Here is a 15,480-nt window from a genome sequence, read left to right as displayed (position 1 = left end):
CAAGGAGCTGCAGATTTTGTACCCTGAGATGCTTGGACTGATAATTCATAATCAGATGAACTCTTAAGTATTCATTGCACCAACACTTTGATGGGAACACCACACTGAAATGGGATTGGGCAGCTCAAGTGTTGCAAAAAGAAATAGGTTTGTTTCCAGTGTTTGACTAAAACCAAACTCCAACAACAAATAAATCCTAAAACAACAAAAAAAAAACACCACACACAACAACAAAAGCTCCCTAAAACCTTCAAAAAAACCAAAATCATTCCCCCAACCCCTGAAAAACCAAACAATGCTCAAGGAACTAAATGTCACCTCAGTATTAGCGAATCTCACCTTTGCTGCCTTTTGACCACCACTCCCTGTCACTAATGCTGGTTTTCTTTGGATGCCATTTATCTTTTAGAATGCATCTACACTAAATACTTATGCCTGGATGGGAGGCCGATACACTTGGAAATTTATGACCCTTGTTCACAGGTAAGAGTTTTAGGGGGCAAAACCAAGGCTGTTCCTCATTCTACATGTGTAATGGCAAAAAGGGTTAGGGGGTTACAACCTTTCTGTCTGATTCTGGAATTTGTGCTTGCTGGTTTTTTGAAAAGACTGAAATCTTATTGTTGCTGTGGCATTTTCCCATTTCATGGAAGAAACACTTGATTGCTTAAAATTTCTGTAAATGCTTTTGCATTTTTGGAATATTACTAAAAAATAACTTTTCCCACTTCTGTGTTATATAGATAAATACAGAGATAAGTTAAAGGATTATATGCAGTTCTCTCAAATACCCTAAATGGATGAAATTTAGTTTCAAAGCAAGCAGTTTATTAAATGTCTGCAGGAGTGGTCAAAGTAGATAGGCCTGGAAGTAAGACTTGAACAAATCCAAGGAAAGCTATAATGTAGACTTATATATCTTGACAACTGAACTTTGATCACAGTAAACTACTTTTCAATACAATTTTTTGTATTAATTTCTTTCCTGCTCTTACAGGAATAGAGAAACTTTGGTACTGTGTAACACATGCAGACCTAGGTAGGTCTGTCTGATTGCATGGGCTCGCAAGGATCCCTTCTGGGCAGTGATTTTTGCCTCTTACCAACTAGGCTAATGAACGCTAAGGCCAAAGTACTGAAAGTCTGACTCAGACTTAAAGTCAAGGTCTTAAAAACTGAACCCAGCGAGCACATGAAGTGAACAACCAAACAAATCTGCCTTCCTAGAGATGAGCAACAGCATTGCTTGTCCCAGGGCAGCGGGGATCCTGAAATAGTCCCTGTGCAATGTAACACTATGGAGTCCTCCATTGCCACACAGTAATCTTTCAGAAGCTGCCATTCCTGTGGACTTGTTTCCGCCTATCTCAGGCCTCTTTCCTAAGCCCACTTTATAGCTTCCGCTGACTGAAATGAAATCCTGTGGCATGTGAACAAATCTTTAAGATACTTGAAACATTGGGAATGAGAGGTAGTTTAAGTAAAGCAATCGATTACACTGTGGGTAAAGACTTTGGTTGCTACAGTTTGGGCACCTTTTTGCTTTTAAGGACACTAGAGATGAGCTGTGTAAGGGCCACTCCTCCTGCCAGGACTCTGAGCAGTCTTGTATCAGTTCTTAAGAACAAGGCCTAACTTTAGGTGTTTGCTGCTTTCTTCCTGAATTGTTCTTAGTGCCTGCAGGGGAGTAGGTAGGGTGTAGTGGTAGTATTGCCTTTTGTCTGATGGGACTGGTGATTCTAGAAAGAGATGGATGGGGTATGGAGATCCTGTATCCCATGGGAGCTGGGGAAGACAGAAGTCCCAAGAGGAGGCCCGACTGGGGAAGGAAGAGTTGCTGGTTTTGTTTTCTGCTTCCTGCTCTGAGATTTGCCTCTAGTAGTTGAATCCCTGTTATGCAAAGCTCAATGTCCTCTTCATCCATCTGGGAAACAGCAGTGACACAAGGCACCTTTCTTGCCCCTAAACCTTCTGCACAGTCACCACAGCATTAAAAGCTGTTGTATTAAAGATACTGAAGTCTTCAGATGGTTCTGGAAACTTGTTTAATCCTTTTATACATCCCCTTTCAGTTACCATCGCTCATGGTAAACTGCAGCCTTCCCAGTCCAGCTGTTTATGATGCTGCAGTGCTGCCATGATGCTGAGTCAATCAGGGCAACCAGGCTGGGATGTCAGTGGAGATTATACACTGCAAGTAGCAAAACACTAAACTAGCAAGGAACAACTTAAACAGTCCTCAAATTACTATTCAAGATGGATTTTCCGTAGAGCAGAAGTCAATCTTTAATTTTTTTCCTGGTCAGATTCCAGTATTTTACCTATTTTGTGTCACATGGTCTTGCTGGTTGCTACCAAATCTTTTGCAGCCATAAGCTAACTTAAAATAGTTTTGAAATTACATTCCTTAGCTTAATCAGTGGAAATCAGTGTGACACTTTCTTGGGGACTCGAGGATTGGTATAACCCCATTATCATTTTAGTGACTTGGGCACTAGTCTTATTAAAGTCAACTTCAGATTGAGAGGAGATTTTTTTTTTTCTAGCTCTCTAGATAAATACTGTTTCAGACCTTAACAATGTAAAGAAGAAACAAAATAAATGAGTGGGAACAAAGAATTTTTAACAAACCAGTTAAGCTTACTGTAGTCAGAGGTATTACAAACATGCAAAACAGAGCTATAACCAGAAACTGCACAAATATTGATGTCTCCTGTATGTTTCAATCTCCTGTAACTCTGAAGAATATTCAGCATAAGCAGTGGCTGTACAGGTTATGCAACATGACTGCTTAAAGTGTGAATGTTTCATAATGAATTTGTCAGTGATCCAAAGTGCCATCTGTAGTTGTGGTTATTTACTAGACTTTTGGGGCAGGACTCGCCTGAATTCAATGCTAGCACCTAGACCTATTAATATCTTCTGCGATGAAAAATACAACATTCGCAGGGACAAAGAAAACGCTCTGAAGTGACAACAGTAACATCCTTTTTGCATGTGAATTTGAACTCCTTTCAGCCACAGCGGGGGAAGCTTTCCCTCACCGATGAGCTCCACTGGGCTGATGGATTTATCATTGTTTACGACATCAGTGACAGAGCGTCATTTGCATTTGCAAAAGCATTGCTGTACAGGATCCGAGAGTCTCACATAGGAGCTTGTAAAAAGTAAGTCACTTTTCTTTTTCCCCTAAGCAAACCTATGAAAAACATGAGAATATTCCTGTGAGCTATAGGCATCCCAGTAGCGATTAAAATCCAGCAACATCCTAGTGGTGTTACGCAATATCAACAGTAAGGTACCTGAAGGTAAACTGTTGCAAATTGCAACCTATTTCACTGTATCCAAAGCCAAATGCATGAGGGTTTGTTTTGTCCGTATTTCTTACAGCACTGCTACTTAAGCGATTGCCGTAAACCTGTCTGCTGTGATTTATATGGGTAAAAAGCTGGCAGAATCAATTTATGCTTTTATTCCCCCACTCTGTTACCAATGGAGATGGACAAATGTGGGTGTAGAAGAAAGCATTTCCCATAATAAATGAATCTAATACCATGAATGTCTCCTAAACTGCCTTTAGTGGTGAACCCAATGTTATTGTGCACATGGGTGACCATATGGTAAGAAACAAACTACTTCCTTTCAAAAAGAACCACCAAAATTGTAAGTACGTGTGGTGGTGTGTATGCCTGTGTTAGTCAGCTGAGGTGCTTTCTAAATAAAGGAGTGTGAAATACTTTCCTTGTATCAGAAGTGGAGTAAAAAAGAAATTAAAAAATAAACCAAACCCACCTTTTTCTGTGTGTTTTTACTGCTGACCTTTCATAATTAAGGTTTCTCTGGAAAGAATCACTTTAGCAAAAGCTTGGAATTAGGATTCCTATATTTCTTCTGCATTATGCCACTGATCATATCATTGACAATTTTTTTTTTTAATCTACTAATGGAGATAATGATTAGCTTGCTTCTTCAGAAAGCCCAGGAACTCACAATATGCACTGCAGTACAGAGTAAGAAAACTGCAGTGGATGAAAAATACATGAGCTCACAGAGTAGAGGAACCCAAAGCAAATTTACTGGTAGTGTAGCAGTTTGTCTGGAAAATCCTTTGACATGTGACAAATGGAGAACTGTAGTTCTACCTGATGGGGTTAGGGGGTTGGTTGGGGTTTTTTGGGGGGTTTTTTGCAGCACTGTAATATATCTTTTCTCTAATCAGAACCTTTTTGATTTCAGAATGGTCGAGTCATCCGTATTTTTGGTTGGTAATAAACAGGATTTGTGCCACATGAGGGAAGTTGGCTGGGATGAAGGACAGAAGCTGGCAGTGGATAACAAGTGTCAGTTCTGTGAACTGTCTGCAGCAGAACATTATCAGGAAGTTGTGGCAATGTTCACAAAAGTCCTGAGGAATATCACATCAAATTTCAAAGTGAAGGAAAAGAGACGGCCAAGTGGATCGAAGTCAGTGGCCAAGTTAATCAACAACATGTTTGGAAAGAGAAGGAAATCTGTGTAAAAGATGGTTAGTCTTGCAGTAGGAACAACCTCAAATAATAGAGCACAGGCAGCTCTTGGGATTCAGGCAGCTTCCTCCAAAGGTCAATGTCTGGAGGAGTGAGACAGTAGAAACCAAAGGCAGGAGATTGTATGGTCAAGTGGACAGGGTCTAGACCTAGAAGACCTCACCTTTTGTTTCCAGTTCCACTACAGATTTATTGTGTTAGGGCTATGTCACTTAAACGCTAAGCTGCTCCTCTCACCCTTTATCACGTAAGTTCTTCAGAGGGGAGTTCTAGTCTGTATTTATTCAACACCAGCATGGTCTTGGATAGAGCTTCTAGGTGTGACTGAAATATGAACAGTTATTGCCAATAATCTCAGCCTTGCTGATCAAAATCTTACTTCACAATTCTGAGGAGTAATTTTTTTTTTGTGCAAGAACACATGCACAAAAGAAAAGCAAAACACTGCTTGCTGTATGTGACAATGGATTTGTATTGGAAGGATGTCTCAGATCCTAGTGTACCTGAAGGTGCTTCATACCTCCTGAAGTCCACGTGAATTAAATGCTTAGGCACCAAATCCACAAAAGGTGTTTACCTGCAAAGCTGCCTTGCAGAGGCACCGGAAGTAGGAGACAGATCAACAGAGCGGTATTGTCTCCTCTTTCAGTAGCTTTTTTTTTTTTTTTTTTGAGTGATGAAAGAAAGTAGAGAGGGTCGAGGAAGGTGGGAACTGAAATGTTAGTGACATGTTAGTCAGTGAGCACTGGACTGCTTTGGCAAGGTCGTTGTTCAGTTGAAATAATGTCCAGGGATAGTGTGACATCTTGGGCTGATCCCTTTCACAGAGCAGTTTTCGTGGGCTGGGCTGGAACAAACGTGTTAAGCCTTAACCTGTAAGGTGGATGTGCCTCTGCAGTTTTAGGTGGGAGTGGAAGCTTGAGAAGCACATGGACTAGTAAAGAGCATGAGTTCTTTAGGGTGCCTGCCTGGACGTAAAGGCCAGCCCACTGGTAAGACCTGTGCTCCAAGTGTGGGGTGAGTGGTTTTCCTAAGGATGTGTGTCTTTTCAATACCACAGCTACGAGTGGTTGTAACACCAGTTGAGAGAGCACTAGTGGGGTGAGTGGTTTTCCTAAGGATGTGTGTCTTTACAACCACTCGTAGCTGTGGTATTGAAACACCAGTTGACAGAGCACTAAGGAGTATGTTAGCTACACTTCTCAGGAGTGGATATTAAACATCAGACAGGTCTAAATACGTTGTCAATTGACATTCAGAGCTCTTACTGGAGATGTAATTAAATAAGGGCTTGGCCCAGTGTGTTTGAAAGTGCTGTGCTCATGCAGGAATCATGAAAGGGAAAAGATCTGGAGATTAACTCTTTCTTCTTACCCATTCTAGAGGTCAGCTGTGACTCAGTCTTTGTAACCTTCTGAGTTGAAGTCTGCCTCTGCTCTGGGATTTTGCCTGCATTGAAACTAGGAAGATGATCAGCCACAGCAGAATACTGATTTTTTAAGTGCCCACCCCATAAGATAAAGTTATTTAATCTTAGCCTTACTGTTGTAAAATAAAACTAAAGCACATTTTAATAAGTGATGACCAAAGATCACTTTTTAAGGAAAATACACTGTTTATTTCACTTTAAGACTACAAATATTGGAATAGAGTTCTCAGTGTTGACAGGCACAGTGTTGCTTTATTTCTATGCAGATGCTGCTCTGCCCTGTCAGCAGTAGTGCATTTACCTGGATTGTTAATATCTGAGTCTGAATTTGAACACTACTCATGTACACCCTTCAGCTTTCCAGCACACGTGGAATTCCAGAACTACTAATAGACTGTCTGTCAGGCAGAACTCTCATCTGTATTTACTGCTATGGTATTAAATAAACTGGATATAAGATGGATGTACTAATGCTTTTTTCTTTTCTTCTTTACTGTGGTCTAATGCTACACACTACTTTTTTGACTACTGGAAAAGTGAAGCACTATGCAGATCTGAAATTCAAATTAGAAAAGGTCATTTGCACAACAGAGAGCCTCTATCAGTGTTTACTGTACAAAATGAAGCTGCATTCATGTACCTTTATACAGTGGACAGCACAGAACTTTTTAAAAAGTTATCCTTTAAGAACTCAAGACACCCACAGAAAAGCTAATTAGTCACAATTGACACCCACAGAAAAGCTAATTAGTCACAATTTGCTCATATTAATAACAATGTGGATTTCCAGACAGGTGGTGTCTGCAGTATATGCCTCAGTTTTAATTCCCTTTTTGTTCAGATAGAGTACTGGAACAGAGAGTGGCTCTGTTCTGGCCCCTGTGCTCGGTTGCACTCACCTGAAACAGCTGCATGGATGCATTTACACTAAAGCATATTAAAGTTCCCAGTATAGACATAATTTCATGTTGTTAGGATCAGGATTTCACTTGCCTCTTATTGCTGGCAAGTGCAGATTAAGAAGAGTGTACAACTTGGCAATGAATTCAGCTTTAAAGCAACAAAGCAGATACACATTCTCCCTGTCTTAAGTTTATTTTAGTTTCTTTCCTTTTAAATTGAAGACCTTTTAAAGAAAATAAAAGACTCTCTCTCTATATATATATATGTATGTGTTCTTGGAATTTTAACAGTGAAGGTAATATCTCACTGGCTCAGTCACATTTGAAAATGCAAGTAAGAACCCTGCTTGCCTAACAAAGTGAATGATGTAACTGGTGTCTGATGCTCACCCTTGACAGTGACATGACCTAGAGCGTGTCAAACCCGTTGAAGAGGGTGGGAATGGTGCTACATGTGTCACCACGGATTGCTTCAGTGTACAGCCCCATCCTTTCTCGCCAGAAGAGTTTGAAGTTGCCATAGGAGAGTTAAAAGTTTCTTGCTGTCACGTCTGGAAATCCTGGTTTATATGAACTTTCTAGTTTCAGTAAAATTTTGCCTGAGAAAGGCACTCAGAATTGATATTCTTTCTCCCTGTCTCCAACTTTTTTCCACTTTAGAAACAGTGACATAAAAGCAAAGAGATTCTGCTGAAGTATAAAGGTAATAGCCCCTGGCTCCCAAATGCTGTCTTCTCGGAGAGCTTTCAGGGGGTTTTTGAAGCTCTTTCTCACTATAGTTTTGAAATAAACAAGACAAACACAACCTCAGCTCCTTTTCTTGCTGTCGTGTCTGTATGCATTAAACTTTCTTTTTGTAAATCCCACTCTAGTCACGTTCACAACAGGGCAGAGGGGAACACGTCACAGGAAAACTTAAAACATGATACTCCTGGAAGAAGGAAAAAAAAAGTGCTGCGTTGAGTAGACCAACTAAATATGCTGTTTCTTTCTAATGTATTTAAATCAGGACAGCACTAAAAAAGGTGGATCAGAAGTTTTGACGCTGTGCTATACTCTGAAGATGAAAGTAACTTTCCACCATCAAAGCTGGGCTCAGCCTTGGCTAGTGGTGAGTCTGTCTTGGAGTCAGCTGGCATTGGCTCTATCGGTCATGGGGGAAGCTTCCAGCAGCTTCTCACAGAAGTCACCCCTGTAACCTCCCCCACTACCAAAACTTTGACACACAAACCCAGTACATGGATATAAGAACAAACTCCAGTTCTGATTAATATACTTGAAAGGAATCCTTGCCTATCCTCTCTGAACAGACAAATACATTACAAATAAAAATTAAAAAAAAAAAAAGAAGAGACAATCAGACTACTAGAATAACTCAGAGAAATAGTAAACTGTACTCTATATTAAAAAAACAAACCCTCTATGTCCTTAAACCTGTCCCAAGGAAGATGAGGCCTCTTTCATTGCCTTAACCAGTCCATGGAGAATAAACACAAAGGGAAGCTAAATCTTAATGTGCTGTTCAGCCAGTTTTAAAAGCAAATTCTTTGTTTACAAGCTGAAATGTGGATAGAACCATAGAATCACAGAACAGTTTGGGTTGGAAGGGACCTTACAGACCACCTAGTTCCAACCCCCCTGCCATGGGCAGGGACATCTTCCACCAGACCAGGTTGCTCCAAGCCTCATCCAGCCTGGCCTTGAACACTTCCAGGGATGGGACATTAGGATCTGGACACCTAACTAACTGTCAACTTCTATTATTTTAAAACTTGTGTTGATTTTTTCATAAAGAAGCAATGCTCTAACTGCCTAAATGTCGTGTCCTCCCCTCCCCCGACATTTGTTACTATATGAGACAGGCAGCTATTCTGGGTAGGAAGTTATTTTTAAATAGACATTACTCTTTTCCAGAAACAGACTGTAACTTTCTGTCTTCTTTTAATTGCTCTCCAAAGTAAATTAAGTCCCTCTGGTTATATAATTAATATCCACGTTTAGCCTTATGTATTTGACATGACTTGAGCCATTTACTGCTACATTCATTTTTTAAGACTGGCTAGGAGTTCAGATACATGTTTTTTTTAACTCTGTAAAACATCCAGAGTTTTTCCAGTGGAGGACTCTGACAGTACAGAGAAATATGTACTACAAGCAAGACAAGTGGAGAACAGAGCTGTTATGAGGGGGCTTGAGCCGAAGTATCTAAGCAGGTCTGTCCCCTCGTACACTCCTATGTTCACATTCAGCAGCAAAATGGCAGTGTACTTATATTATGTATTTACTACTTGAAGCAAATATAAAGGAAGAAGAAATTAAAAGATTTGACATTAAAATGATGGGCATTGTGGTACTGTTGTGGTTTAACTTTGACTAGGAATAAAGTAGCACACAGCCGCTCACTTACCTTCCCTACCCTCCAGTGCTGGAGGAGAATCAGAGGAAAAGACAAAGAAGCTCATGGATTGAGATAAGAAAAAATTAATAATTGAATATAAATGAAAATTATAGTGATGTTAATAATAGTAATACTACTAATAATAATTAGTATTAAAATAAAACAAATGATACAATTGCTCACCAGCCCCTGACCAGCAAGAGTCAGAGCCAGAGAGACTGAGAGCGATCACGGCAGAGTCCGAGGAAGCCCCCCAGGAGCACGGCAGGGAAAGCCAACCAACCCACCGACTCACTATCTAACTAAGGCATGAACAAACAAGCCAGCAAATGAGCTAAAGGAACAAGCGAGCACGCTAGCGAGCAAGCAAGCAAGGTATGCCTCCCCGGTCCACTCCCCACTATGTACTGACCACAACCTTCTGTGGAATGAAATACTTCTTTGGCTCGTTTGGGTTAGCGCTCTGAACCGGGTCGTATCCGTGTCCTGCTGCCCCCCACTACTTGTAGTGGGAAAGTTGGGAACGCAGGTGTGGTATCAGATGCTGAAAAGACCGTGAGTTGGTTCAAGCCCTCCCCAGCACCAGCTAAACACCACCTTATCAGCGCTCTTCTCAGGGCAGATCCAAAACAGCCTCGTAACAGCTACTGTGAGGAAAATTAACTCTGTTCTGACTAAGGCCAGCACAGATATGTAGTGAATATTTCATTTTTAATAGACACAGCTTTTTAAACGGGATTCACACAGACTTTGGGGTTTTGGTATTGGTGTTTGGGTTGGTTTTTTTTTTTTTCTCTCTTCTCTCTCCCAGAAGCAGTTTGTTTTAAGGATGCTGCGAGCCTCAGAAAGCGGAAGGAGCTCTTGCCGGTGCCTGCTGCAGGTAGCAGGCTGCTCCGTGGGGAGACCTGGCAGCTCTCCTGCTCCGCAGCTCCCTCTCGTGGCTCCTTCCTCGCACTTCCTCCTCCTCCCTGAGCCACGCCGCCTCGGCGCTGCTCCTCGGGATGAAACGCCAATAAACCTGAGAGCGCTGATGGCAAAGGACAGGTAAAAGCTCTCCTGCCTCCCAATACTGTAAAATCCCGCTATCGATTACGCTGAGCTTACCGACATGACATTTCGCAGGCTGCATTTGACAGCATCCTTACTAATAAAACTGCAAATGTGGATAAGGGTTTTCTCACGACTGACGCTCCCGAGCTCAGCTGTTTCACTGAAATAAAGTTCAGCTACCTCGTCTAAGATGCTGAAAGGTTTCCTGTTAACACACCGTCCGTGCATATTAATATCCTCAAGAAGGGCTTGAAAGCTTCTATCATTTTCCCAGCTACACCTATGGGGCTGATAAGAAGTCTGACCTCCACCTTCTCTTCCTACAGCTTCCCGAGGGTATTTATCACCAGAACATGACAGGGAGACATGGCAGGGAGCTAAGGCAGAGCTAGGCAAGAGTGTTTCTGCTCTTATCTGTAAGCTGTAGTACAGATTCACTACTTCCGTCTTCAAATGAGCAAGGTCACTTACTGGAAAGACTCCAAGGTTGGATTCACCCAGCCCAATACAAAAGTCTGCTTCCAGATTCCCATCTCCACTCGATGACTTTCTACCAAACAATTTACCTCATCGAGGTGATGCCTCCAATAATGCAGACGAGTCACGCATCAGAAGGCATTTAACTCTCCACCAATATAAAGGTAATTAGGACTGGAGATATCTAAAGTTAGGTGAGATGAATCATGTTCCAAATATGGCCTCTTGGGGCTCTTTGGTAGCTATTTTGCCCTTCACCTTCAGCCCTACAGAGCCCATCTGTCCTACTTTACAAAGTCAATTGAGTCCCTATGGTTGGACAATTAACAGCTAACTTGAGCTGACCACTGAGTCATTTAATGCCAGATTTATTTCCTATGATTGATCAGGATGCTGGATTATATTTGATCCCTGTTGAACTTCATGAAACACCCTGAAACCCAGCTGTCACATGTTAAATTAATGGATGAACTAGAAATGAAGCCGAGGATAAGTTAACAGTGCTGCCACGGATTGCTTCCAAGCTAGCTCGTTAAAAACTAACCAGCAGACCTCGAGACCAGTGCAGGCTGCAGCACAGCCATATGTGAAATGATTGCCTATGGTAACTCCAAAAGCCTAAGGTGGAGCAGAAAGTTGCAGCAGGTCTCCTGAGCCCCAAGCTAGTGATTCAACTGATCGATTGTTTTGTGACTTGGAAAATATGTTTCAACAATGTGTGTGAGCAAAGATACTAGCTCACTTTGTGACTTCTTCTGATAGCAATTGCCAGCCATATGGAAAGAACCAAGCTCATTACTTGCAAATGGGCAGCATAAAAATCTCTGCAACATTTATGCCTTGATTTGTTGTTGAATGCCCTCCTCTTTGCCACTGGAGGATTTTGTGCCAAACGACTCTAATCTTAAAATATTTAATTGAACAGGAAGTTTAACTAAACAACAAAGTGGTTCAGTGAGCTATTTCCTTTAGACCACTGATGTGAGGCTAAACACAGTCACACCAGTTTCTCATCACATCTCCAGCTATTCCAGCACTAAAATATCCACACACCGGTATGAGAAGCCCAGAAGTACACATGTTGTTGACGGACCAGATGGCTGCTGCTGTGGAGTATGTGCAGCATCTGAACTGTAAATGCCTTTCCTTCACTGAAAGTGCTAATCTGGGCTTCTGCATTATATTCTGAGACTTTTTTTCATGAATCCTAGGGGAAGACAGTGCATTTTGAAACTTTACTTCCTCTTTCAAATTTAGCAGATATTTACCAAAAGTTTCAGAAGATTTTAGTGGGAGAATGCACTGACAGGTATATGTGTGTACTGAACTACAACAACTATAGTTCAGGAAAGGTTCAGTGGATATCTAGACTGGAAGCTAGGCTGAAATATAATTTTGCACTTCCCCTACCCCAAACTGTTAAATTAGTAAAATATATAAGAGAGATTGGTTTATAGTTTCTTCCATGGGAGGTGTCATGAGGGCAGCATCTTTTACTTTGCAACAACATGGCTGCATGCAAAAAACCCCAAATTTAAACACAATCCTCATCTACGATTATGGATTATTAGAAATCTGTCTTTCTGGCATACAGCTAGGCCTTTCCCACTCAGGGGAGAATGCCCTCTGAGTGAGCTTTCCTACTTACCAACAACGAGTCACATAGGTAAAACTACTTGTGTGTAAGGGTTCTTATGATTGCTGGGCTGATCTAAATGGATGCACAATTATATGATTAACTACAACAACATTTTTTACTAACTACATGTAATTTTGTCTGTCACTCAGAATTCAATTGCATTAGATGATTCAATAAATGACTGAGGTAGTCTGGGATATCTCCTATACAGACCTTAGGGAATACTCCAAATACTGAGCTAAATCACACAACTTAGATGCAAATGGAAAAGCTTTAAAAGGAACTAATCTATACTCATCTTTTACAATGTTTGAAATCTCCTGTTTGCTTTCATTGCTGGGCTAGTTTTAGTAGGGATAAGGTTAATTTTTCTTCACAGTAGCTAGTATGAGGCTGTGGTTTGGATTTGAGTGAGGCTATGTTTTGGATTTGTGCTGATAAGAGTATTGATAACACTGGTGGTTTTAGTTGTTGCTGAGGATTGTTTGTAACAAGTCAAGGACTTCTGAAATTTGTTTTATTTTCCATTATTTTCATTACATAGTAGTAGTAGTAATATTTTCATTACATATTATTAGTAATATTGTTAATATTATTGGTATCACTATTTTATTCACTTCTATTAAATTATTAATTTTTTCTTACCTCAACCCACATGCTTCCTTGTCTTTTCCTCTGATTGTCCTACTCCACTGGAGAAGGGGGGAAGGTGAGTGAGAGGCTGTGTGGTGCTTAGTTGCTGGCTGGGATTAAACCACAATTGTATTTTTGATCATTCTGATCACAGATTTACAAAGAAATACTATTGTGCATGTAGGCATTTCTCTCTCTAAGTGTCCAGAGTGCATCCAGTTTAGCCTATACTAAAAATAAAAGGTCAGTATATACAAGGTTGTCTGACCTGAATGGTCCAGTCTGGCTTCATGGGACTAGTTAAACTAATTTTTTCCCATCTAACCATTAAACAGTGCCTGTGAAGAGATTTTGTCTGTACTGCTGCTGTGGGTCTCCTAGGACCACATCAGCTGTGCTCAGCTTAGCGAGTTACTCTTTCTCCCTTCTCTTGTTTCCTTCTCAGGCCAGCATCAACCTCTGGATCTTACTGTGATGAATTCAGAAGCAGAGGGTATGTAAACTCCAATTACTAATACATAGAACCGGTATATTACAGCTCATTATCATGCTCTGATCTATTTTTAACATAATGCACTGATATGTGTCTGGGGAAGCGAGGGGCGTGGAAGAAACATTTCCCTCTCTCTTCTTGTCCCTTCTGCACACATAAATGTGCATGTGCTAAGCCTGCTTTCGTTTTGGAAATCTGTGCTATCATTTTCAAATACAAGGATACCCAAACGGAGGTCAAAGTAGGGCAATACATACAACACCTCACATAGGTATGCTAGCACTTCTCAGGCACAAGTCACAGGACAGGTAGATAATACAGACCATGTAGCAGAACTCCTGCATTCCCACTCTGTCCACAGGGTATGTATGCTGACATGCAGAACAGAAGAGAGACAGATGCTGGTCTAAGAGAAGATCTGAAGATTGCGCATAAGAGGACACCATAGCCAGCAACGCTCTCCCCTGCTATTAACTAGTGGTTTTGCTTCCTGTTACCTCACATGAAAGGATTGGTTCTGCGCCAAATCTGTTTGATCACTGACTGCTTACACGGTGATACTTTGGGCTAAAATTACTACCCAGGTAACACAGACATGTTCCACACAGGCCATATTGAGAATCCCTTGAAAACTGATCCAAGCTAAATTTGGATGAGCAGGCTAGGAATCAGCAGCAGTCTGGCCCAACCTCAGCTGCACTCTTCAGAGGAGCTATGTGTCCAGAGGATTGGAAAGGTGTGCTGCTAAACAGAGCACTTGTCTCACTGCTTCCTACCCGCTTTTCTGAAATCACCATTTCCCCAGATCCATAGAGCTGCCTTGTACATGTGGAAGAAACACGCACAGAGCCTTTAGTCCAAACCCTCTTTTTCCCCAGCTCTCTCCCTTCTTTTGCTCAGCTGAGTAGGAGAGAAGCAAGCCTTTGTTTTTAATTTGACTAAACTCGGGGTCAAATCCTGCTTGCTGTTTTCTGGAACAAACCCAGAATGACTCCAGATTTACATTGGTACAAGTGAGAACTAAATTATGCCCTGAAAATTCATTTTAAAATCTTTCAGACACCTAAACAGATGGATAAATCAAGCACAGATTCTCAGGTCAACCTCTACCAGAAGGAATCTCTCATCTGACTTACGGTAGAAGTAAGATGCTATGATAGCAGCTAACGATAGAAAGGGAGATACAGTAAGGGAGGGGAATATTTTTCCTTATCAAACTCACTTGGTTTAATAAAAAGCATGCAAAATTAATGATGGCTTTGAGTGATACCTGTATGTTTTATGGGTTTATAAATTGGTTGTAGTAAAATCTTATACATCCTATATCACTAGGTATTGTTTCAGCCTATTACAGGAGATATCTATCTAGAGTTGACTGAATTGTATTAATCTGATCCTAGTTTAATGATGCCTTAACATTTTTATGGGAGAATTTAATGTTTGCAATATCCATGTTCCTTATTTGAAAGTGTGACTTATAGGTTCTCATCTTCCTTAAATTATGAAATCCTTCAGCTAATAAAGGAAAATGATTATGGTTTGCAAAAAAGGCAAAGTCATTTAACAATCCATATAACTGTCTATTGTAGGTCTTTGCATAATAATTGTAATTTAGCTATTAGGAGTTCTGAAGGCAGTTATCAGTCATATGCCACAATTCTGAGAATAAGGGAAAACTCAAATTATTTAAGGGCTTTGTACTTTCTAAAAGGCGAAAAAAAAACCGCAGCAGAAATCAATAATACTTTTAGCAATGAAAAAAAAGTTATGCTGAAATAACCAGTTGTTGATGGCAATTTTTCTAACTATATAATATTAAAATTTCCAGCTTTCTCTCATTTCACTGTCACAAAATGATCTTCATTTTATACAGAAAGCCAAATTAGGAATTGAACCTGCAATTCTTGATGCCCAAGATTTTCCATTTGCACCT

General features: G+C 40.7%; 1 protein-coding gene across 1 annotated transcript; it reads left to right on the top strand.

Moving 5' to 3' along the window:
* Positions 1–409: 409 nt before the first annotated feature.
* RERGL (RERG/RAS-like) lies at positions 410–4,892 on the top strand (the record flags this gene model as incomplete). Its single annotated transcript, XM_010160755.1, has 3 exons — positions 410–483; positions 3,025–3,167; positions 4,237–4,892. Coding segments are annotated over 3 exons (500 nt in total), but the record flags the coding sequence as incomplete, so codon positions are not given.
* Positions 4,893–15,480: the final 10,588 nt, after the last annotated feature.

This window comes from Eurypyga helias, unplaced genomic scaffold (assembly GCF_000690775.1).
Source record: "Eurypyga helias isolate BGI_N326 unplaced genomic scaffold, ASM69077v1 scaffold21041, whole genome shotgun sequence".
Taxonomy (NCBI): Eukaryota; Metazoa; Chordata; class Aves; order Eurypygiformes; family Eurypygidae; genus Eurypyga; species Eurypyga helias.
The sequence above is the reverse complement of the archived record's forward strand: the minus strand, read 5'-3'. Positions and strand labels throughout refer to the sequence as shown.